Genomic DNA, 27,204 nt, shown 5'->3' with positions numbered 1-27,204 from the left:
AATATTAATATATAATAAACATTTTAAAAACTAATACCGGTTTTTTTTTTAAATTCTTTGTGTTATTTTAGAGATGGAATTGGAGATGGTCAGCTGAATACGTGCTTTAAGTACGAAATTCCCCAGTTTGAAATGGTTTGTGGAGATCGAATCAAAATTTCATTTATTGTAGTCCAAAAGCGGATAAATACTCGAATTTTTTTGGTAAGTTAATGATTTATTAGGCTTATAAATGTATGTTCTGTATGTTATATGCCACTTTATATAAGGAAAGCAGATGGATAGAGAAGTCTAATCGAAAATATAACTGACTGTTATCTTCCAAATCAATGTTTATAGGGTTTAATGAAAGCTTCCACATTTTATGTATGTAACAACTTAAGTCTTTATGTTAAACAAAATCGAATGATTTAGGTTGATATCTCTTCGCTAATAAATTTCAATAACCGCTCAATTTTCCGATCGTTCATATGACAGCAATATGATATAGTCTTCCGATTTTGATGAAATTTAATTCCAAATTCTATACCAATTAAAAAATGTTATTTTTAAGCTTAGAAAGTAATATGTTAAAAAACACCGAAGATATAATTTTTTCATATTATTTTACCACTAGTTTTCCGATCGTTACTATGATATAAACATGCGATTCTTATAAAATTTAATTCGTAATTCAGATCTAAATAAAGAATGTTATTTCCAAGCTTAGAAGGTTATATGTAAGAAAACACCGAAGATATGATTTTTTTTATATTATTTTACCACAAATTTTCCGATTGTTCATATGGCAGCTATATGATATAGACGTCAGATTTTGATAAAATTTAATTCGAAATTCAGACCTAAATAAAAAATGTTATTTCCAAGCTTAGAAGGTTATATGTTAAAAACACGGAAGGTATATATATTTTTAATTTTTACCCTATAGTTCCTATGGGACCTATTAGATATAGTAGTCCAATCCGGCTGGTTCCGACTTATATACTACCTGCAATAGAAAGAAGACTTTTGAGAAAGTTTCAGCCCGATAGCTTTAAAACTGAGAGACTAGTTTGCGTAGAAACGGACGGACAGACGGACAGACGGACACGCGGACGGACAGACGGACACGCGGACGGACAGACGGACATGGCTAGATCGACTCGTCTAGTAACGCTGATCAGGAATATATATACTTTACGGGGTCGAAAACGTCTTCTTCATCATTATACCCTCTGCAAGGGCATAAAGATAAAAAAAAACGCGATCCTTCCAAGCAACAACAAAAGTTTGGAGAAATTTGTCTATGCGCATGTTTTATTGCACTTAAAAGCACGGTATTTATGGACTTATTTTTGAAAATTCATTTATGAATAAATAAAAGTGATAATTTGCAAACCAACCAAATTTTTAAAATTTTTAAAAAATTTTTGTATTAACACTTAGGAAAAATTTTCCTTATTAAATGCAAGTGGCACAAAAGTCTAGCTTTTTTAATTTCTGGGCCTCTTTTCCCTCACAAGCCTTTTTTAGCCGAGAGATGGCAAAAGAGGAGAAAGGGAAAAATTCCTTTTTTTGCGTTCTCCCAGAGAAAAAGCGGGGCTCTTATTTGACTCTGCCCGAGTCGCTGGCTGCTTGTGTTTAATGTTCATGAGTGTTTCGTTTTATCATACTAATGTACAAATACGACATTTTTGTACCTTTCGAAACGGCTTACCCTTTTTAAAACTTTAAAAATTATTATGATTATTAGAACTGCATAGAGCTAAGTTCTTGTTTACTATAATAAAAAAAACTTCACGATAAAGAAAATTATATGGGACAAAGATAAATGACTTGAAGTAAGGATTTGTTTCTTTAAATCAATGAAGTAAACTTCTTCGCTTGCTTCTCTTTTAAAAATGCAAGCCGTTTTTCTATGTAAAGTTGCATCATTTTCCTTCTGTGTAGTAAAAGATTGGGCATCTTATACCGGCTTATACCTGTTACTCGTAGAGAAATGGATATACTAGATTCGTAGGTGAGTATGTTACAGGTAGAAGGAAGTAAAGTGTATATATATATATACTTGGTCATGATCACTAGCCGATCTTGCCATTTTCTTCTGGCCGTATGAACGGTGAGATCTCGGAAACTAAAAGAGCCAAAATATTGGGACTTGACACACAGATTAATAGCAGTAGAGGAGTGGGGGGTAAGGATCGTAAGAGAAGTTAATTAATAGCAACCATATGTAAATACTCATCACCATGAAAGGGGTTTCGTTGGGAAGACTGTTTTTTGGCTATAAGTTCTTCTAACATCATTTTGAGGTGCATTGGAAAGCCTTCGAAAAATGTTACAAAATGTCAAAGTACATTTCTAATATCTTTGTCATAATATTGGGTTCACAATAGTCATGAATGTACTTCTGATGTAAACAGTATAACTCTAAGAAAATTATTTAAAAAATGATATTTATATTTTTTGGGCACTAATTATTCTGTTTGGTCATTTGATTATATTTTTATACCCTTGCGGGTAATGATTTCAGTCAAAAGTTTACAAAGCAGTGAAGGAGACGTTTCCGACTCAATTAAGTATATATATTCTTGATCAGCGTTACTAGACGAGTCGATCTAGCCATGTCCGTCTGTCCGTCCGTCTGTCCGTCCGTCTGTCCGTCCGTCTGTCCTTCCGTTTCTACGCAAACTATTCTCTCAGTTTTAAAGCTATCGGGCTGAAACTTTCCCAAAAGTCTTCATTCTATTGCAGGTAGTATATAAGTCGGAACCAGCCGGATCGGACAACTATATCTTATAGCTCCCAACTATCGGGGAAAAAATAAAAAAAAAAATTATATCTTTCGTGTTTTTTACACATACACATACAAACTTCGGCTTGCCGAAGTAAACTTCCATTCTTGTTTACCTTATAACCTCCTACGCTTGAAAATTACATTCTTTATTTGGTTTTGAATTTTGAACTAAATTTTATAAAAGTCGGACGACTATATCATATAGCTGCTATAGGAACGATCAGAAAATTAGTCAGAAAACATGAAATAAAAATTATATCTTTGGATTTTTTCAGCATATAACCTTATAAGCTTGAGAATAATATTTTTTAATTAGTTCTGAATTTCGAATTAAATTTTAATAAAATAGGACGACTATATCATATAGCTGTCATAGATACGATCGTAAAATTGGTGGGAAAATAATATCAAACAAATTTTAGCTTTGTGGCTTGTTGACATATTATCTTATAATATTGGGAATGTAACTTTTTAAATTTTTAAAGATATTTTGAATTCAATTTAATAAAAATCGGACTACTTAACATATAAATGTCAAAAAAATGGTCTGAAAAAAGAAATTAAATATTTTTTTTTTAATATCACTAAAGTCGGAAACAATCCTTAAAAATTTCACATGGTGTTACTAGAGTTGATTATTTCTTATAACTGCAAGGGTATACAAACCTCGGCTTGCCGAAGTTATCTTCCCTTCTTTTTAAATATGCTTGTTGATAACTGATATGTTTAATCTGCTTAGTGATCAATATAGCAAGACTCGCTTTCTTAGTTCGTTATACTACCATTCCGTAAGTCATTCTAAACAGTAACGCTACAAATTATTGGTGAATAAATAATAATAATAACTCATACCAATAAAAATGTAAGTTCATTTTGAAAACAGACCTATCTTTCATGTTCATTCATTCATCTAAAAACCAAAAGTATTAAGACCGTCTTAAACGCAGCTGGTAATTTTGTCCACAATTTAGAAAACCACCATGAGTTACAGACCAGTTTTGAACCAGTTTATTTTATTACATAGAGCACTATGTTACCGCTAATTAAGTCGCTCACAACCCCGGATAGTATATATTGACGGCCAATCAATCCTCTGTCAGTCTTGGATGGGGCGCTGCTATTTTAGATTACGTTAAGCAATTACATTGGAAGATTTTTTCTATTTACTTATCCCCTGCTGTTCCAATACGGCACGCTGAATACAAGCACTTTATCCCTGCTATCTTTAACAGGGCTGATTTTTATGAAGAAAATCTCTTAATGATTCTCCTTAACCTTAATGCTATCGATCCGGAAGCTGTTCGAGTGTTCAAGATGTGGAATTTCACTCGCGGGCTTAAGCGACAGCCTCTCCAGAACTTCCTCACCTTCGACCGAAGGGTACTATCCGTAATACTGAACGCTCTGGTGTACAGAATCTTTTGATGACTTTTCCCCTGTTATTGATGTAGAAGTTAAAGACCAAATTAAGCGACCGAACAGGAAAAGCTTTGGGCATGAGTATTGACAGAAAAGTAGTTCCAGGACGCAATTCATCAGTTTGGTTTTAGGAGCATGCACATCGCTGAACAGCAAATGCATCAAATGCATATCCGTAAGCCTTAAGATAAAAAAAAGTATTACTGCGGACTATTATGTAAAGTAAGCTTTTGATCGTGTGTGGCACTGCTGTTTACTCTTTAAGGTTTTAGAGGCTTACAAAATGTTTTTTTTTTGCATAAATGTGTACTCAAACTATCTAAGAATATGACCCCACTTGTGAGAAAGAAATAGTCGGGGAGGTATACAAGCGGCCAAAAAAATGTATTGTGCTCGAGATAAAATTCTTTTTAGTTGAACCTAAAAAAACAGTGATTAACCCACTTTTTGTTAAGTTATTTTTAGGTTTAAATAGAAGCTTTACCATTAAAAATACAAAGTTATTTTGTTGTTTTGATTCGGATGAAAATTGCGACTTGTATCTTGCAGAAATAATTCAGAACGAATGTGGAATGATATGCATTATCGTGATCCAAAAATAAGTGGTGATATTTGGGCTGATATTATTATTGACTAGTAGCAGCGCACGCTATATACAGCCGGCTAGTACTCGTCGCTTGGGTCTTCCCACTGTTATCCCGCCCTCTCCTATGAATCACTTCTCTTATAAATTGCGTGCTTCCGAAAATCAATAGTACGAAAAACACATAGAAACGCACAAAACAACGGGAAGGTGAAACGACAGTCAAACAAAAGTATTGCAAGTTATCGCGATACACGTTGCAGCCACTGCTGTTGTTGTGGCTGCATAGCCCATCCTGCCTGTAATCATATTGTCAAAAAAAATTTTATTTTGGATGACCCCTTCGTTTTTATTTTAGAAGCATAGAGCTCATCGTAAATAATTTAGCTGCTAAACATTATAATATTTATTACCTCAAATATACAGCATAAAAAATACGACAAAGGGACATTAAATTTATGACTAAACTCGGAACATCGAACGCAAAACTCGGAACATTAACAAATGGACTAAAAAAAGGTTAACAAACCGAACTATTTTGGTGCTTAAGAGTGCATCTCTTAATTTGTTGTTGTTAAGCTTTGCAACCGAACAGCTTAGATGCGCTAGCAGACGAGCATGCGCCGTAATAACCTCGCTTGGACAAAGCTTAACTCACGGATGCAGATAGGCCTTCAAGCCTTCAGTCGTCGACTTTTTGCGTTTCTTTTTGCTTAGGGCCGCCTTAAATTTGTTTTTATACCCTTGCAGAGGGTATTTCGAATTAAATTTTATCAAAATCGGACAACTATATCATATAGCTGCCATATGAACAACCCGAAAATTTGTGTTAAAATAATATGAAAAAATTATATCTTCGGTGTTTTTTTAACATATAACCTTCTAAGCTTGGAAATAACATTTTTTATTTATTTCTGAATTTCGCATTAAATTTTATCAAAATCGGAGAACTTTATCATATAGCTGCCATAGAAACGATTGCAAAATTAGTCGGAAAATATGACAAAATTATATCTTTGGTGTTTTTAACATATAACTTCCTAAGCTTGGAAATAACATTTTTTAGTTAGTTCTGCATTTCGTATTAAATTTTATTAAAATCGGACGACTTTGTCATATAGCTTCCATAGGAACAATCGGAAAATTGGCGGAAAAATAATATGATACAAATTATAGCTTCGGTGTTTTTTGACATATTATCTTAAATTATTGGGAATATAATTTTTATATTTTCAAGAATTTCGAATTAAATTTAATAAAAATAGGAAGACTCTAACATAAAGCTGTCAAAAAAAGGTCAGAGAAATAACAAAATAATTTTTTGTTTAATGTCGCTGAAGCCAGCAACATTCCTTAAAACGTTACTAACGTTGATTATTTCTTATAACTGCAAGGGTATACAAACCTCGGCTTGCGAAGTTAACTTCCTTTTTTGTTTCATATATTTTCCCTCCAAAATTAAATTCAAAATTAGAAAAGTCAGAATCTGCCAAGCGTGCCATCCCTGTTCCGATGATTCGATTTTTTTCAGTTCACGACGACAAAACAAACTCTTCATTTGAACGGTTTTGCGAAATTTTGAGTTTTACCGGACTTAAAGGGGTTACAATATGGCCGTTTTTTGAAAAAGTTGCAAACGGCCATTATGCTATATCTTTGGAATGGTTAAATATATCTCAAACAAGAAAGAAATTTAACTTCGGCTCGCCTTTCGTTTATAAGAAGTAATCAACTTTAGTAACACCATGTAAAATTTTTAAGGATAGTTGCTGACTTCAGTCATATTAAAAAAAAATAATTCATTATGTTTTTCAGACCATTTCTTGACATCTATATGTTAAAGTAGTCCGATTTTTATTAAATTATTTTCGATATATCTTTAAAAATATAAAAAATTATATTCCCAATATTATAAGATAATATGTCAAGAAGCCCCAAAAGCTATAATTTGTTTCATATTATTTTACCACTAATTTTCTGATCCTTCCTATGACAGCTATATGAAATAGTCGTCCGATTGTGATAAAATTTAATTCGAAATTCAAAACTTCTGACTGAAATCATTATACCCTCTGCAAGGGTATAAAAATATGACGGCTAAGCAATGCTTTGAACAAATCCAGTGGCCTCGCGAAGTTGCATATTTACTTCTGCTCCCTAAGCAAACAAATACTACTTTTTCCTTATCGCATGACAATCCAAAAGTTTTTTGATATTGCTTCTCCACATGAATTTAATGTAGGTCTAAACGCGTCCTCTTATAAACGGTTTTGCCAGAATTAATATAAGATTTAATATTAGGGTATTTTCTCCCGATAGTAGCATATACAGGTAGTATATCTCTTGTGGAGTAATAGCTCTTAACTCTTGTTAATTTTAAAGTGATCGATCTTCAGGATCGTAGCCAATGTCATTGATTAATTTACTAGCTGGTCATGTTGTATGCACCCACTGGTAAGAGCAAAGATTACCCAATATTTTCTCTGTCGAGCAAGAGTCGTCCCCAAAGCAGCAGTCAGTCAGTTCTTATTGAACGCCGAGATGAAGTTAATGTCGCCAAATGTGTTGGTTATTATGAATTTGGAAACCTTGTTTGCTGCGCTAGTTGCCGTTCCAACCACAGTGCAGGTAACCAGCTTTTCAAAAAGCAATTGCTCTCCGCAAATCTAGAACGCAAACTATTATGTTTTTATCGGTATGATTATGTATGTGCAAGTTCATATAAATTATAAAATACCAACTTGGCGTCTGTGTTATTAGCTGCGTTTTATGATTTTTTATCGGATTCGGCAATGAGCAGCTACGGATATATATATACGGCTACGGATATATATATACGGATAGCGAGCAGTTAGCCTGTTCAGGCTCTGGGAAGCGTCCCCGTTTCTAGTCCAATGTAATCAGGCGTTGATAACATTATAATCATTGCAAAGTACTTTTAAAGGTTTATGCATTGCTTAATTGGAGATACAATGATTTAATATTACCGGAATATAGTTTCTAGTGAATCTTTTTCGAAAATTTAAACGCAGGTGACCCATTAATTCGGGACACATTACCATAATTAAGATTTCTAATAGTAATAGTAATAGGAATTAAATTTTTGCGATTTTTCTTTTTGTTTTCTTATACTGGCCCTTGTCTGTTCTAAGAAAAATTGTACACTTGCGTCTTCAACTAAAAAACCGTTTATTTTTTGCTGGCTCTTTGATTTGATGATGCACGTCAAATGTGCAGGATTCCCCGGCAGAGTAAAAGATTTTATTGATCTTAACTCTGGTCTTATGTGGTCATGTAGGTCCTGTAAGGAAATGGTGGTTGAGATGAGCGGCTTTATAAAGCAGACTCAAAACAGCCTATTGAATAGCCCAGATGGTTTTAGGCAACTCAATGAGGGGTTCCATACCGTCGTGCCCAGTTTAATAATACAAAATTATTAACCGAGTCGCCTAAACAAAATGAATGCCAGCCTAAACGCCGTTAATACGACTATGAAATCCAACCCAAATCCGAATTTGGTAGCAGCAGTTCCTGGGTATACGAACCAACTGTGCGTATGGATACAGATAGCTCGAGTGAAGTCCATGTTTACGGACTAAAAGCTTTTGTACTGGCTAAGTCAAAGAAATCGGTGCCGACCATACCTTAGGTACAGTAGGCACAGTTCCTGGATCTCAGCCTAGTGAACTTTGAGTTGTTCCACAAAGGAAGCAATTATTTGTTTCTAGATTCACCACAGATACCACATCTGAGGATGTTTTGAAATTTATACGTGAAAAGTTCCCATCCGAAGATATTGCAGTTGAACGATTTCGATTTAAATAATTGCTCTGCCTGATGCTTTTAATGTTTTACTTTCTGAAAGCTTTTGGCTTAATGATGATTTAGTAATTAAAGAATTTGTTCCAAATAAATCTAGTCATTTATGAGCACCATCTGTCTGCAATAAAATCTGTTTTATCCCTTCTTTCTAATAGAGACCTTTTGATTGTTTGAGGTGACTTTAATCTACTTGATATTTCTTGGTCTCCTCCTAAAGACTCATTTGTCGCTATGCCTTTATGCGCCCATGATTTTGTGGATGGCTTTTTAGAATTATCGTTACAGCAAGTAAGCTTTATAAAAAATTCCTTAAGAAGACAATTCGATCTTGTGTTTGTTTCAGACCCGTCTATTTCATCATCAGTTTTTCCTTCTATCTGGACTCTTTTATTATTCCACTCCATAAAAAAGGTGCGAAGGCGGATGGCCAAAATTATAGAGGTATTTCTAAATTGTCGGCAATTCCTAAAGCATTGAACGTATTATCATTTCGCATTTGCAACATTTATGTTCCTCGCTTAGAAGATTGACCACCACCAACCTTCTGAATTTACATATATTGGATAAATGGATTTAAGAAAAAAATGCATACTGTCATTGTATATACAGATTTTAGTAAGGCCTTTGACTCCTTTAACCACTCTCTTCTTTTATTTAAATTAGATCATCTTGCCCTTTGCTGTTTATTTTGTTTATAAACGATCTTCCCTTAATCATAACACTTTTTTTTTGTTAGTGGTGGTTTAAAGCATCGAAAGCCAACTCGGAGCTGTGCTAGCTTACCGAAGACTGGGACTCTAACCCAGTAAAAACTTCACCCCCTCCCCGCTTCCCCGGCGGTACTGCCGTTAGGTATTACTTCGCCGAGGGGGAATGCCCTAAGGGCTCTCTAGGATTCTATCCTATTGGAATTTCGCAGTCTTTCTGCGATGCGTAGTTTTTTTTTTTAGAATTATTGACCATTCAAGCATAATTTCCACCAGGTTACAAACGGCTGGCGTCCTCCCAACCCTTATGCTCAGATCTCGACGTTCATTTTCAAATTTCGGACAGACAAAAAATACGTGCTCTGCGTCTTCATTATCCGACTCGCAGAGTGGGCAGTGCGGATAACGTTCATGCTTAAACCTATTCAGGTAGTATTTAAAGCATCCATATCCTGTCAGCAGTTGCGTTAAGGTAAAATCCACATGTCCATGCTTCCTTCCCAGCCATCTCTGCAGTTCTGGGATAAGCTTATGCGTCCATCGTCCTTAGCTGCTATTGGCCCACCTCTCCTGCCACTTTGCAATGGTAAGTTGTCTGCACTTTTTTCGTAGGGATTCGACAGTTTAGATCCCTGTGCTACCTGCATGGATACCCGCTGACTCCACTGCTAGCAGGTCCATCGATATTGCTCCTGAAATAACTAGTGCCGCGTCATGGGATACCGTGCGGAACGCACAGCAAACCCTCAGGGCACACAGTCTCTGTACGTTATCACTCTCCTGCAAATAACTCCCATTTTTTGTGGCTCGGGCCCATATGGGAGCTGCGTACATCAGCGTCGATGTGACAACGCTAACCAGTAATCTACGTCCTGGTTGCCTCGGTCCACGAGTGTTCGCCATAATTCGCGAAATTACGGCCGCGGTTCTGCCTGCCTTGCCACTAGCGTACGCTAGATGCTCTTTGAAAGAAAGCCGGTGGTCGATCATGACCCCCAAGTATTTTAAGCTTGGGCGAGATTTTATGGTGGCTTCTCCAATTTTAATAGTGGCCGTTTCCACTTTCTGCCTGCTACTTATCAGGATGCTTCGGAATTATGAGCTGCCAAGGCGAGACCCTTAGAGTCGAACCATGCACTTGCTCGTTTCCCAGCTTCATTGCAGATTCTTTCCGCGTCTGGAAGTTTCTCGGCCGTAACTACTATGGCTACGTCATCCGCGAAACCAATGAGTCGTGCCCCTTCGGGCATCGTTATCCTAAGGATCTCGTCGTACATGACATTCCACAACAAAGGGCCTAGGACTGATCCTTGGGGGACTCACCGGTGACCCTGTGAGTCGATTGCCCTGATTCAGTTTCGTACAGGAGCAGGCGACCTTCGAAGTAGCTCGCTATTACTCGCTGTATGTACACTGGGACATTAAGTTTGCTTAATGCATTTAGTGTGTGGTGCCAGCTAGCGGAGTTGAATGCGTTTTTAACATCCAATGTTGCCGCTATGCAAAACTGCTTAGTGCCGTACAACCACCTTTTTCCCTCAATGGCTTTGTCTGCGATCTCACACAGTTTACGAAAACCATACTGCATCTCAGAGAGGCCTTTGGATCCGACAAGGGCTTCTGTTAGGCATGCATTAACATGTCAACATACTGTTTTATGTTTGCTTTTATGGCTATTTTAAGTACTTTATTCAGGATTCCATCAGGTCCCGGTGCCTTGTCGTCCTTTATTGTCTTCAGATCCTCAAGGACTTCCTCAGGACTTGTGAACTTAATGCTTCTCGTGTCTCCGATCTGTGCTACACGCGCCATACCCTCTTGCTCAGGGAATAGGGTTTCGAATACCCTTTTTAAGATGACTGGAAATGTCGGCGACGGTCTACTAAATGCCCGAAGCCGTTTTGTGACGAGTTTATATGCGAAGCCCCAAGGGTTGGAGTCTATTTCTTCGCATTTTTTATTAAAACACCTGCGTTTGCTTTCTTTTATGAGTTTTTCCAGTGCTCGTCCTTTTTTCCTCTAGTATATCTGGAGTGCCCTGAATTCGAGTCTTCCTCTTGATCGTTGGTATGCGCGTCTTGCTCTATGGCATTCTTTCCTGACTTCCGCAATGGATTGGTTCCACCAGTATGACGGTCTTCTCCTTGATGGGGGTTATCCCTTCCTCTGCATAGATGCATCACAGGCTACCTTGGTATAATCTGCGATGAGGTTTGCCCTTTCGTCTGCTGATCCGTTTGTATAGAGGTTCTCGAATAACATCTGCACCATCTCCACGTCTAGCCTTTCTACTTTGTACCCTACCACGGTCTTTGGAACGCATGGTGGGCCATTTGTTGACTTAATAGTGCAAAATATTGCCGCATGATCACTACCCATTTAGGCGTCACTAGCCTCCCAGCTGGAGCCCGAAGCCAATCCAGCGCTCACAAATGTGAGGTAAATGATGGAACTTGTTCCGGCTCTAGAGAATGTCGGTTTTGTTCCAGAGTTCAGCAGTACTTGCTCAAGTACGGCGAAGCTCTCCAGTTGCGCCCTTCCCATCGCATTTGTTCGGGGGGAGCCCCACTCCGTAGCCTAGGCGTTAAAGTCCCCGGCAATTACGGCAGGGCGATTTTCCCGGGCGTCTTCTGGAATCTCTTCGAGCACAGTTATTGCCTGGGGGAGGCTAAGGCTTGGCGGCAAGTAGCCGCTATAGAAAGCTATACCATTCACATAGGCCCTGGCGAAGCAATTTCCGCTTTTTTTTCCTGCTAATCTGGCGCCTTGGGTTTCCGCAGCTCCATATTGCCGATTTTTTGCTCCTATTTGCTAGCCATTCACCGAAATTTTTATTTCTATATTCCTCGCTTATGAGTGCCATGTCTACGTTTTGCTCGATGACATTTTGCTCCAGCGACGATTGGGCAACCTCGCAGTGGTTTAGGTTGATCTGAAGAATCTTCATTAGCCCATAAGCCCTTGCAAAGCCCTCCTGAATTACGGACATTTTCCACTCATTGTTGGGTGGTCACAGTCCTTCTCCTTTTTGCGCTTGCAGAGCATACAGCAGGCCTTTGCTCTGCAGCTTCTGGCTTGGCAGCATTTAGAGCAGTCCTCCTGGGATCTGCAGTGCCCTGCTATATGGGTGTTATCTTTGACCGGATTCTGTACCAGGTCCACCCAACCTGAGTTTTCCCTTTTCCATGAGACGCCTCCCTATGTCGTGCATAACTCTTAGTGTGGCGGTTTGGGTGCCCCCGTGCGCCGCCCGTAGTACTACCACCGCAGATTCTGGCAGTTCCACATCGAACTGTGACTTAACCGCACATATGACATCCGTTTTGTCCGTGGTCTCGTCGATGTTCTTCACCTCGATCAGCGTTGTCTCAGTCAGCGCTCTGACGTCGACATTGCTGCCCAGGACCGCTTTCATTTTGCTCTGAAGCTCTGCGGTTTTTGGGTCAGAGACCTTTTTTAGGAGGATTAGCAATCATAACACATTCTCGTGTACTAATGTATGCTTTGTTTATCAAGGTGTGAGTACAAAATGCAAAGTTATGACTTTTTATTGGGGTACTCGTACGTTTATCAGTTACTTTCCTTAAAAATACACCATGTGACCGTATATATTTAGTTAACGATTTAGGTGTTCTTCTGGAACCTAAACTTAAATTTGACTGCCACATTATGTCCACAGTTAACAAAGCCATGAGCGTTATTGGGTTTATAAAGCGTTGGTCAAAAGAATTTGATGACCAAATTATTATGTACCTCCCTTATCCGTTCTATTTTGGAATATTGTACGTCGGTTTGGAGTCCACAATATCAAGTGCAAATCGACCGTATTGAGTCGGTAAAAAAATTTATTTTATTTGCCCCGCGTACTTTGAACTGGGATCAAAGCCTAAGGCTACCTTCCCACCAGAGTAGTCTACAATTGCTTAATTTGCCCACAAATGTAAATCGTACAACAATGCTTGGTACTATTATTTTACAAAATTTTATAAGAGACATTGATTCTGCAGATCTTTTAAACTGCCTAATATTCAATGTTCGTGTTACACTAACACGAAATTATTATCCTCTAAATTTGCCACGATGTACATCAAATTTTTGTCTGCACGAGCCCTTTTGCGTTCTATGTAATAACTATTATAAATTTTATCATTTAATTTTCATTTTAACATCTATCCCGGTATCAAAAACTAATATTTTAACTCATTTGCTTCTTTCTTAGTTGTGCCTTTTATTTTCATTGCGTCCCATTGTGTCAAAAAAAGAACAATGAGACATCAGGAAAAAGGCTAGTGTAAATATAAGCTGTCTGTTTGTTATAGCTGTTTTCTCGCCAAACTAGCTAGTTTTTCAAAAGTGGTAGAACTAATATTTGTTATATCGACCTGCTTAACATCGTCTAGACTCTAAAAAAAACGTTTTGTCACAAACAAAATAAAATTTGCATTTTGAGAAGTCCCCCAAAGTCATGTTAACCGTATTTCTTTTGAATAGACCATCCGATTTTGATAGTTGAGATGTATTTTGGGTGAGAATACAACTAGGTAAAAAGCGTATTTATTCCCACAAGCCCCAACAGATTAAATGTTCTAAATTTTTACTTTTACAATTTCACCGCTCTTTCTCCCAAACCAGTTGATTTTTTAAAGCCTTGGTATATAATTCTTTTAGTCTTTGCAACACCGTAAGATTGATGTATATATGATAGTCATATTGAAGCAACATGTCCGATCATGTTGGAGAAAGATGTGATCACGTACTTTTTTTGTCTCATCACAGGTGTTGCTGTGCACGCTAAAAAGGTCGCGCATCCGAAGTATCAATAGGTCTTTTCTTAGAGTAGCATGACCTCACGACTGACAGGTAGCTCAAGCACTTCCTATAATATGGGTAGAAATCACGACTGTGAAACAAGTCGCAAGTAGCAGACATATCTTTGTCAGGGAAACATTTTCCATTCTCCGTACCTGTATTTTCAATTCGAAAAAAGTCAGATGTTTATTGTGCAGTACATAATGCATTTATACATTTAATTTGGTATGGCAAACAAGTTTAATTATATATTGAACTTAATTTTCTGGCTCCATTCCGGAGATTTGCATAGCTACTGTTAAAAAATGTGAAAATATTATATGCATTGTGTAGAGCACTTAGCGCAAATGACGGACAACTTATTTTTTGAATATTATGGACCTGACGACACCTTTGAAAATAAGCTGTTTCCATTTGAAATTGTCCTAAGATACATTCAAGTTTGCAAAAATAAATTTTTCTTCATCGTTCCAAAAAATTGTATGATTTTTATTGGTTATTAATTAAGTGTCGCTTGTGAACGGATGTGTTTACTTATGTACTCAGAGTTTTTGTCTTTTTTCAGTGATTTTGTGCGAGTGTTTTGTGTTCATTTACTTACAAAACTTAGCCCAACAACTGTGTTACAAATTTTTAAAAGATCTACCAGTAAACGGGTATGTGTTTATAGTTATTTTATCATTTCTATTAGATTTGTTTAATGTCTTAGCTTTGTTAGTGTATCTTACGCTCTCTAAACTTGCTAGAACTCTTCTACTCCCTCTCAATCGCTCCCGGTCTATTCTATAACAGTAATTTACACTCTCTATGAACCTGCTTAATTTCTGGTAGACTTTATCGGTGCTATTTTTGTAATTCTCTCTCTCTCTCTCTCTTGCTTTATTTTTATTGTATTTGTTCGTGTTTAAAGTTGTTAGTGTCGCATAAGCCACTCTCACTTGATAGAATATTTTTTCTCTCGTGCTATCTTACGTTTGATAAATTTTCGAAATCTCGTGGTCTTATTATTTTTTTGTTTTGTGCCTTTGTGGTTTTGAAATTTTTGATCCCAGTGCCAAATTTACTCTGAGGTATTTTTGATATTTTATTTCATTTCATTTTTCATTTGTTTGTCTTATAATGGCCCTTGTCTGTTCCAAGAAAAACTGCACACACCCAAATACGAACTTCGTAGCAGCACTTTCTGTCGACACAGGGGTAAGAGAACCAATTGTGCGTATGGATACAGCTAGATCGAGTGAAGTCCATGTGTCCGGACTAAAAGCTACTGTACTGGCTAAGATGTTTTGGAATTTATACGTGAAAAATTCCCATCCGAAGATATTGCAGTTGAACAATTTCGATTTTCATACGCTCGTAGGATATCGTCTTTTAAAATATTTGCTCCGCCTGATGTTTTTAATGCTATACTTTCTGAAAGCTTTTGGCTTAATGATGATTTAGTAATTAAAGAATTTGTCCCAAATAAACCGAGAACAAATAACAGGCCCTGCACTGTGCCAAAAAAGTAAAAAGTTTAATTTTGGCGTATCAAAATGTTAGGGGATTCTATATGAAGCTACCCAAGCTTTATGCTGACTCCTCTGCATTTACTGAAGATATTTCAGCTTTTACGGAAACTTGCCTGCAACCAGAGATATCCGACTCTGAAGTTCTGGCTAATAACTTTAATACTTATAGGACCGATCGCCACTCACGTATCGGGTGGGCGGCGTCCTGATTACCTTTACCTCTAGCCTAACATCTGAAAGAATTTTCATTCATATTCCCAATGAAATTTAATTTCTATGTGTGAAAGTTTCTTGGCAATCTTTATCTGTTTTTGTTACATGTTCTTATATTCCACTTAGAAACTTCTTGACCGCTATGATTTTGTCTGGATCAGCCTTCAGTTGACCTTGCCTGAGTCGTTCTCATGCTAAAATTTGGATTTCGCGATGTTAACTGTCAAGTTGGCGTTACGAAAATACCCTGCTACTTCTCGAGTAGTTCCATATGTGAAACAAAATTGTTTGACAGAAGCAAGGGAATCTAAATAGGCGAACACAACTGGCTTGCTGACGGTTATCGTTTCCTGCATATTAATTAGACGGTGCTCTTTCCCCGGTACTGATAAATGTATATGTAGAATTTTTACATATGTGTAGAATGCACACTGTACTTAGTGTTATGCATTAGTATACATACAAACACATTGTGGCACTTAGCCACAATACTAAAATACAAATCTAAGACCCAAGCAGTTCCCCAAGACCTCGTTAACATTACCATTCACCAGTGCACTGGGACTGGACTTTGGAGAGTCAGCATAACTGCCATGCGCGACCCTTCTGTCCCCAAGTAAACATAGTACCTCTCTGTTCCGCGGCGGCCCTCTGTCCCTCTAAGTTAACAACCAACTCCCAGCGTAGGCTGAGCAGGCCAATTCCTATTCCCTTCTTTAATATTAATCATTTATTAATATTATTCATATTTTATTATTTATCATTTTATATTATTCATCATTTTTTTATTATTACTATTATTATTACACTCTTGTATGGTCCACCCTAAATTGGTTCCACCCTAATGGGCCCGAGAGCTTAGCCAGCACATTGTACGATTATGGGCTGTGGCTTTGTATCATTGGCCGACAGCGTTCGTTTGACGTCTGCAAAATGTGCAAGGTCAGCGGTCTGCCACGGGCACCCGGCCAAGCATTAACTTTTGTCAATTCTTAAGTTCAGTTTTAATTTGGATTTAAAATAAGGAGCACTAGCTCGAATACAAAACTCCGGCCTTAGCCGTTACATTTATTCCATTTATTGAATTTAGTTATCGTGCCTTAAGGGCCGTAACAACGGAGAAGAGTATCTCCCATCGTAAACTTGGAAGAAGGAGGAAAGTCGGGGCGACCACCCGACTCTAACTTTGGGAGTAACCACGTCCCAACCCTTTGGGATCTACAGCGACGAGGGCCACCAGCGGCAGCAACCTACCGCCGACCGCCCGCCACGGATATCTAACCAGCCGGCCATGTCAATTAAATAATTTATACATAAGCGTCGACTGCAGCTCTGCCGGCGTCTCTGCCCACATAGCTAAGCGATAGTTACCCATATCCACAAATGTGAAAAGCATTCAAAAAACCAATCCTGCAGCGAGCGATCGAGTCGCTTCTCCAACAAAAAGAACAACAAAGTGGTAACTTTAATTTTGAGATAAAAATAAAGACAACCTTACACTTGTCTCGCCATTAGATCTTGTATTGCTTCCTAGCTGCATTGTTGTTAATAGAGTCTGAATAGCGGCTGTAAATTCCTTCGTTAACTAACTCTGGCAATTTGCATTTAACAGTACACTAATAATTTCTTCTCGTTGTAATTCTCTAGTAATCATCCCCCTTCGCTGACTGGTTCCGCGACCCCTTTCAGTCCTAGTTACTTCGGGGCCCGTCAGCGTTGCGTATTTGCTTTGCGAAGCCTATTAACTTTCTTCGTTCAATTGGTTTTGCTATTCCTACAGCTGAATTTTTAAAACTTTTAAGACTCATCGGTTCGCGGAGGAATTACTTTTGAAAGCTTGAATATTTTAGGTGATGAGGAACTCATTCTAGCTCATCTAGCCCTACCCTGCAATGAATAAAACCTACAATTTGATTTTCTTAAATACCGTATTCCTTCACGGGTATCGCCTTATCCATGGTCGTTCCACTGTTTAAGGAGTACTTTTATACGCTTTTGCACAAGCCAAATTCGCTTTTATTCGCGATGGGCGTTACTTTAAGAAATTGTGTTTTATAAAAAAAAACTATAAATTACTGGATGGTATTAAAGAGCGATTTTTGCGGGAGTTGTTGACTATATGTCTCCCCATCTAAACGATAAAGCCCGACGTTGGGCGCCATTTCTGTACTTAAAGCCTCTGGTTCTTAAGTCGCTTCCCGGCATGCTAGTCGTATGGGACGGACACTTCCTGCGATGCTCGTCGGACTGGTGTGGGTTCTTTTTACTTCAGCTTTATCTCTACATAAAAAAAGAAAATAAGTGCACTGTCTGAAGCTATTAAGCTTTAACTAAAACTGTAGAAATCGGTTATAGCCAATTCTTTACCAATCATGGTGACCCTTACATTTTATAGATTACCCCTTAACTACGAAAGAGATTTAAGCTAACACTGGGTTCTCATCGACAATAATTAAGGCACAAACAACATACTCATAATAGATGCATCAGGGGTTTACTCCCAAGCAGTACTTTTTAGGAAAAATCAATTGAAGCATTCGTTGGGCTCAATGAAGCTGTCGTTAATTTCATAAGATTAGATTATTAGATGTCGTATATGTGTTATGATTACAACTTTAACTTTGTGTTTTGTTTCATCACAGTTGATTGGTAAATAAATTAGGTAATCTTGTGTCACTGTCATTTTATACCCAAGCAGAACTTTAATTATTGTATTATTATTATCGACTTATGAAACGCTGATTACATTATATGCCAAACAAACTATATTTATTTTTAATATTTTCACAGTCTGATCTGGACGAAAGTTTTTTGTAGGATGTGGTTATAGTACTTTTTGATGGAACCCAAAAATTTTGTTCGTACCAAAGGGTGCTCAACATGACCAGCACTCAACAAATCAAGCTGTACCAGGCGCTTTATTTTTTAAAGAATTGTTGATCAGCATAATTTATTAAATTGCAAAGGTTGAATCAACGTCTCGCAACGACCCGCCAAAGCGGTCAGCACAGTGTCAGCCAAGCCAACTACGCTACCATGATCGAAACCCACTGACTTAATTTAGTAAACTTCCATGTTCCAAGTAGTATATAGGCAAGTATAAATTTAAGAATAAATCTATTTTAAACGCACTCATGACTTCGCGGTTCTACTTCCTACTTCTGGAAATAGACACGTTATCTCAACTAGCAGCATACTTCGTTTGACGTATATTAATATATAGTAGATTAAATAAAACGGACAAGAAAGGAAGGAAAAATATAAACAAGAATAATATTAGGAAGACAAACCTTTTGACTGTTATAAATGTTGCAAAACAAAAACCATTAGACATGTTAAAGTTGCACTTAAATCAATTCAGCAATCAATGAATTCCAAAAAAAAAACTAATTACTTTATGCAATTAATGAACCCCAAAATTTGATGTTATCTACCAATTGAGCCGTTCTTGACAACCCTTAGCGCTCTAGGTACTTTAAAAATTCCTTCCACCTGACCAAACTGTTAATAAGGAATATTATTTGAGCGTTATGCGTCGTTTGCGTAAAGCCATGGTCAAAAAAGACCATAAATTTGGACCAACAACTCGTCGTCCGTCGTCCGTCGCACGCTGCACTCGTTCTTCGTGATTTGGCTCCGTGTAACTTCTGGCTATTCCCAAAACTCAACAGACCACTCCGGGGAACGCGCTTCGAGTCGATTGAAGAGATTAAAGTATACCGGAAAGGGACTATTTCGAGGATTTGAAAAAACGTTGGCATAAGTGTATTTTATAGAGAGGGGATTACTCTGAAGGGGATGAAATTGATTCAGGAGAATAAATAAAGAATTTTCACTTTACAAAAAAATTTACCTTACTTTTTTCCCACAGTAGTATAAAAACGTTACACCGTTCTGTTTGACGTGTTATGGAGAGGCGGGGAATTTGCTATACTAATTCCAAAGTTTCCTGATAAGATTCGCCCCCAAGGGTGCTCAACAAGACCAGCACCGAACAAATCAGTACCAGGCACTCAGCGTGACCCACTGGTTATGAGAATTGCTGATCAGCATATAATATTTATTGTCAATGGGTGACTTAACGTCTCACTATTCCGAAGGATACTGACCCACTAAAGCAGTAAGCACATTGTTGCAGTGCCAGCCGAGCCAACTACGCTAACTACTACCATCATCAAAAACCACTAACCTACTCTAGAACTCATGTCAGTAAGCTTCCATGTTCCAAGTAGTATATAGGCAAATGCCAACTTAAGAATAAATCAATTATCAACGCGCACCTGGGAATAGGCCTCGTAACTTGCAGCAATCGTCGTGACGAGATCGTCCTGTCATAAAGCGACAAGGCGCTCACCATAATCCCCTTGTCACACGGCGTGACCAAGAAGTGCCTATTTCGGTTGGGCACAAACAAAATATGGGTAATGGAAAATTTAATATTCATATAATTTAAGACAATTTGTGTTTTCACATATATCAATAATCATCAAAAATTTGAGATTTTACTAATACTATTTTAAGTTAATAAATATTATGGAGAAAATAAACAAATATTTTTTATTCGGAAATGGTATATAAATATTACAGATTATGGTGTTCCCTAAAAAGTACTTGTTTAGTTACTGAGGAGTAACTACATAAATTTCGAAAATAATAAATTTTTCACCTATAAAGTTTGTAAAATGTACTACGATGAATATTTTGCCTTAGTTAAGCAAAGCTTTGTTCACATGGAAGCGAAAATTCGATGAGCTCAAAAACAAAGAAGTCAAAAATCAAACGAATTTACAATTAGAGGAAGCTTTTAAACCCATTACTAAACCCTTACATGAACTTGTTAAAAAAAAATAAAAAACGAAAGCCTTAAATGTAAAAGACAGAAATAAATTAAAACGTGAATTGTATTAAGAAATATAAGGAAATCTTCTAACAAAGATGTTGAAAAAAAAAAAAAATGGAGACGGAAAAAAATGAAGAAGAAGGAACGACACCTTGACCAATGTACGAGGTGTGTTCAAACAGTAAGGTGATTTTGTATTTTCAAGGAAAACTATTAATTTATTTATCAATATTAATGTTGTCCCCTTCAAAGTAATCCCCCTCAGATAACATACACTTATGCCACCGGTTTTTCCAATCCTCAAAGCACTTCCCATAAGCACTTTTCGATATAGCCTTGAGCTCTTCCAGCGATGCAGTCTTTATCTCTTCAATAGTTGCAAATCTCCGTCCTTTCATTGGTCTCTTTAGTTTTGGGAACAAGAAAAAGTCAAACAAAACATGGGGCCAAATCCGGTGAATATGGTGGCTGAGGCATTATTGTGGTGTTGTTTTTGGCCAAAAAATCTCTCACAAGCAAAGATGAGTGAGCAGGGGCATTATCGTGATGCAAAAGGCATGAATAATTTTTGCACAATTCTGGACGTTTCTTTCGTATTGCTTCTCGCAAACGGCGCATAACTGCCAGATAATACTGTTTATTGACCGTAGCACCATATGGTAAGAACTCCTGATGCACCACGCCATGGTAATCGAAGAATACAGTGATCAAAACTTTGACATTTGATCGAACTTGGCGTGTTTTTTTCGGTCTTGGCTCACCTGAGCTCTTTCATGGTGACGATTGGGCTTTGGTTTCGATATCATAACCATATACCCATGATTCGTCACCAGCTATGACCCTTTTGAGTAAATCTGGGTCGTCGTTGACGTCATCCAACAGCTCTTGAGCGATGCTCATGCGACGGTTCTTTTGGTCAAAATTCAGCAATTTTGGAACAAACTTCGCTGACACGCGACTCACGCCCAAAACGTTTGAAAAAATTTCATGGCACGAGCCAAGCGATATACCGACATCTTCAGCAACTTCTCTGATAGTGATTCGACGATTTTCCAAAACAATTTTCTTCACTGCCCACATAGCTAAGCGATAGTTACCCATATCCACAAATGTGAAAAGCATTCAAAAAACCAATCCTGCAGCGAGCGATCGAGTCGCTTCTCCAACAAAAAGAACAACAAAGTGGTAACTTTAATTTTGAGATAAAAATAAAGACAACCTTACACTTGTCTCGCCATTAGATCTTGTATTGCTTCCTAGCTGCATTGTTGTTAATAGAGTCTGAATAGCGGCTGTAAATTCCTTCGTTAACTAACTCTGGCAATTTGCATTTAACAGTACACTAATAATTTCTTCTCGTTGTAATTCTCTAGTAATCATCCCCCTTCGCTGACTGGTTCCGCGACCCCTTTCAGTCCTAGTTACTCCGGGGCCCGTCAGCGTTGCGTATTTGCTTTGCGAAGCCTATTAACTTTCTTCGTTCAATTGGTTTTGCTATTCCTACAGCTGAATTTTTAAAACTTTTAAGACTCATCGGTTCGCGGAGGAATTACTTTTGAAAGCTTGAATATTTTAGGTGATGAGGAACTCATTCTAGCTCATCTAGCCCTACCCTGCAATGAATAAAACCTACAATTTGATTTTCTTAAATACCGTATTCCTTCACGGGTATCGCCTTATCCATGGTCGTTCCACTGTTTAAGGAGTACTTTTATACGCTTTTGCACAAGCCAAATTCGCTTTTATTCGCGATGGGCGTTACTTTAAGAAATTGTGTTTTATAAAAAAAAACTATAAATTACTGGATGGTATTAAAGAGCGATTTTTGCGGGAGTTGTTGACTATATGTCTCCCCATCTAAACGATAAAGCCCGACGTTGGGCGCCATTTCTGTACTTAAAGCCTCTGGTTCTTAAGTCGCTTCCCGGCATGCTAGTCGTATGGGACGGACACTTCCTGCGATGCTCGTCGGACTGGTGTGGGTTCTTTTTACTTCAGCTTTATCTCTACATAAAAAAAGAAAATAAGTGCACTGTCTGAAGCTATTAAGCTTTAACTAAAACTGTAGAAATCAGTTATAGCCAATTCTTTACCAATCATGGTGACCCTTACATTTTATAGATTACCCCTTAACTACGAAAGAGATTTAAGCTAACACTGGGTTCTCATCGACAATAATTAAGGCACAAACAACATACTCATAATAGATGCATCAGGGGTTTACTCCCAAGCAGTACTTTTTAGGAAAAATCAATTGAAGCATTCGTTGGGCTCAATGAAGCTGTCGTTAATTTCATAAGATTAGATTATTAGATGTCGTATATGTGTTATGATTACAACTTTAACTTTGTGTTTTGTTTCATCACAGTTGATTGGTAAATAAATTAGGTAATCTTGTGTCACTGTTATTGTATTTGTTATTGTATTATTATTATCGACTTATGAAACGCTGATTACATTATATGCCAAACAAACTATATTTATTTTTAATATTTTCACAGTCTGATCTGGACGAAAGTTTTTTGTAGGATGTGGTTATAGTACTTTTTGATGGAACCCAAAAATTTTGTTCGTACCAAAGGGTGCTCAACATGACCAGCACTCAACAAATCAAGCTGTACCAGGCGCTTTATTTTTTAAAGAATTGTTGATCAGCATAATTTATTAAATTGCAAAGGTTGAATCAACGTCTCGCAACGACCCGCCAAAGCGGTCAGCACAGTGTCAGCCAAGCCAACTACGCTACCATGATCGAAACCCACTGACTTAATTTAGTAAACTTCCATGTTCCAAGTAGTATATAGGCAAGTATAAATTTAAGAATAAATCTATTTTAAACGCACTCATGACTTCGCGGTTCTACTTCCTACTTCTGGAAATAGACACGTTATCTCAACTAGCAGCATACTTCGTTTGACGTATATTAATATATAGTAGATTAAATAAAACGGACAAGAAAGGAAGGAAAAATATAAACAAGAATAATATTAGGAAGACAAACCTTTTGACTGTTATAAATGTTGCAAAACAAAAACCATTAGACATGTTAAAGTTGCACTTAAATCAATTCAGCAATCAATGAATTCCAAAAAAAAAACTAATTACTTTATGCAATTAATGAACCCCAAAATTTGATGTTATCTACCAATTGAGCCGTTCTTGACAACCCTTAGCGCTCTAGGTACTTTAAAAATTCCTTCCACCTGACCAAACTGTTAATAAGGAATATTATTTGAGCGTTATGCGTCGTTTGCGTAAAGCCATGGTCAAAAAAGACCATAAATTTGGACCAACAACTCGTCGTCCGTCGTCCGTCGCACGCTGCACTCGTTCTTCGTGATTTGGCTCCGTGTAACTTCTGGCTATTCCCAAAACTCAACAGACCACTCCGGGGAACGCGCTTCGAGTCGATTGAAGAGATTAAAGTATACCGGAAAGGGACTATTTCGAGGATTTGAAAAAACGTTGGCATAAGTGTATTTTATAGAGAGGGGATTACTCTGAAGGGGATGAAATTGATTCAGGAGAATAAATAAAGAATTTTCACTTTACAAAAAAATTTACCTTACTTTTTTCCCACAGTAGTATAAAAACGTTACACCGTTCTGTTTGACGTGTTATGGAGAGGCGGGGAATTTGCTATACTAATTCCAAAGTTTCCTGATAAGATTCGCCCCCAAGGGTGCTCAACAAGACCAGCACCGAACAAATCAGTACCAGGCACTCAGCGTGACCCACTGGTTATGAGAATTGCTGATCAGCATATAATATTTATTGTCAATGGGTGACTTAACGTCTCACTATTCCGAAGGATACTGACCCACTAAAGCAGTAAGCACATTGTTGCAGTGCCAGCCGAGCCAACTACGCTAACTACTACCATCATCAAAAACCACTAACCTACTCTAGAACTCATGTCAGTAAGCTTCCATGTTCCAAGTAGTATATAGGCAAATGCCAACTTAAGAATAAATCAATTATCAACGCGCACCTGGGAATAGGCCTCGTAACTTGCAGCAATCGTCGTGACGAGATCGTCCTGTCATAAAGCGACAAGGCGCTCACCATAATCCCCTTGTCACACGGCGTGACCAAGAAGTGCCTATTTCGGTTGGGCACAAACAAAATATGGGTAATGGAAAATTTAATATTCATATAATTTAAGACAATTTGTGTTTTCACATATATCAATAATCATCAAAAATTTGAGATTTTACTAATACTATTTTAAGTTAATAAATATTATGGAGAAAATAAACAAATATTTTTTATTCGGAAATGGTATATAAATATTACAGATTATGGTGTTCCCTAAAAAGTACTTGTTTAGTTACTGAGGAGTAACTACATAAATTTCGAAAATAATAAATTTTTCACCTATAAAGTTTGTAAAATGTACTACGATGAATATTTTGCCTTAGTTAAGCAAAGCTTTGTTCACATGGAAGCGAAAATTCGATGAGCTCAAAAACAAAGAAGTCAAAAATCAAACGAATTTACAATTAGAGGAAGCTTTTAAACCCATTACTAAACCCTTACATGAACTTGTTAAAAAAAAATAAAAAACGAAAGCCTTAAATGTAAAAGACAGAAATAAATTAAAACGTGAATTGTATTAAGAAATATAAGGAAATCTTCTAACAAAGATGTTGAAAAAAAAAAAAAATGGAGACGGAAAAAAATGAAGAAGAAGGAACGACACCTTGACCAATGTACGAGGTGTGTTCAAACAGTAAGGTGATTTTGTATTTTCAAGGAAAACTATTAATTTATTTATCAATATTAATGTTGTCCCCTTCAAAGTAATCCCCCTCAGATAACATACACTTATGCCACCGGTTTTTCCAATCCTCAAAGCACTTCCCATAAGCACTTTTCGATATAGCCTTGAGCTCTTCCAGCGATGCAGTCTTTATCTCTTCAATAGTTGCAAATCTCCGTCCTTTCATTGGTCTCTTTAGTTTTGGGAACAAGAAAAAGTCAAACAAAACATGGGGCCAAATCCGGTGAATATGGTGGCTGAGGCATTATTGTGGTGTTGTTTTTGGCCAAAAAATCTCTCACAAGCAAAGATGAGTGAGCAGGGGCATTATCGTGATGCAAAAGGCATGAATAATTTTTGCACAATTCTGGACGTTTCTTTCGTATTGCTTCTCGCAAACGGCGCATAACTGCCAGATAATACTGTTTATTGACCGTAGCACCATATGGTAAGAACTCCTGATGCACCACGCCATGGTAATCGAAGAATACAGTGATCAAAACTTTGACATTTGATCGAACTTGGCGTGTTTTTTTCGGTCTTGGCTCACCTGAGCTCTTTCATGGTGACGATTGGGCTTTGGTTTCGATATCATAACCATATACCCATGATTCGTCACCAGCTATGACCCTTTTGAGTAAATCTGGGTCGTCGTTGACGTCATCCAACAGCTCTTGAGCGATGCTCATGCGACGGTTCTTTTGGTCAAAATTCAGCAATTTTGGAACAAACTTCGCTGACACGCGACTCACGCCCAAAACGTTTGAAAAAATTTCATGGCACGAGCCAAGCGATATACCGACATCTTCAGCAACTTCTCTGATAGTGATTCGACGATTTTCCAAAACAATTTTCTTCACTGCTTGAACGTTTTCATCAGTTGTTGACGTGCTTGGGCGTGCAGAGCCAGGCTTGTCATTGGCATCTTCCCGGCCATCTTGGAAGAGTTTTTACCACTTGTAAACATTTTTTTTTACTCAGAACAGTTTCACCGTATGCCACTGTCAACATTTCAAGTGTTTCGGAGCACTTAATTTTAATTTTTACACAAAATTTGATGCAAATTCTTTTAACCATATTTTTCGATAGCAAAAAATCGCTGATCACGCAAAACAACTTGTTACCTTTACGCCTCTCACAACTAAACAAAAAAGGGGATTCAATTGAAACTTGGTACAGATGTTAGGGTAGAGTGTACCAACATGAAAAAACAAAAAAATCGATAATCGAAAATATGTTGCCCGCGAAATTTGAAAAGTCACCTTACTTTTTGAACACAGCACGTATACAGAAGTGGTCGATATGTGTGCGGTAATAATATTTCACCAGAGGAATCGTGTTGGATAAAGGTCATAGACCGAAAAGAGGAAATATAGATTTGCAAACAAAGGTTAGTTTTTGAAAACTGCCTTTTTTTTCAATCTTAAAAAACTAAAGAAATATATATTTTTTATTTTCTTACTTATTTTCCAAAAAGTAAACGTAAAAAATGTTTTAAGCATATAAAAAATGTGATTTTTTGTCCAACCGTTCGGTTTGTAAGAACGGCCCATATGAGATTTTGTAATATAAAATATTTTTAAAAAATTTTAGTCGATGAACAATTTATAAATGCTTCCCCTTTAGTTACAAATTTTGAGTAAATAGTCAAAAGTTGTTTCTTTGTCATTACTCTAAATCTATTAAATTTAGATAATTTTACTACAGAAAGCGTTAAATTATGTGTGCCACGTCTCCGTAGCATTAATTGTAAGGAAATTAT

General features: G+C 37.3%; 1 protein-coding gene across 49 annotated transcripts in view; it reads left to right on the top strand.

The window, feature by feature from the left end:
• The window catches only part of LOC108021871 (protein argonaute-3), a 448,633-nt gene that overhangs the window by 338,925 nt on the left and 82,504 nt on the right, over window positions 1–27,204 (top strand). For 48 of the 49 annotated variants that reach the window (XM_050890176.1, XM_050890192.1, XM_050890190.1 and 45 more), the window contains one exon: window positions 72–204. The exons of the other annotated variant lie outside the window; for it this stretch is intronic. In XM_050890176.1, coding sequence (XP_050746133.1) covers window positions 72–204 — 133 coding nt within the window. The remainder of the gene's footprint in view (window positions 1–71; window positions 205–27,204) is intronic. 49 annotated transcript variants of the gene reach the window in all.

This window comes from Drosophila biarmipes, unplaced genomic scaffold (assembly GCF_025231255.1).
Source record: "Drosophila biarmipes strain raj3 unplaced genomic scaffold, RU_DBia_V1.1 ptg000017l, whole genome shotgun sequence".
NCBI lineage: Eukaryota > Metazoa > Arthropoda > Insecta > Diptera > Drosophilidae > Drosophila > Drosophila biarmipes.
The sequence above is the reverse complement of the archived record's forward strand: the minus strand, read 5'-3'. Positions and strand labels throughout refer to the sequence as shown.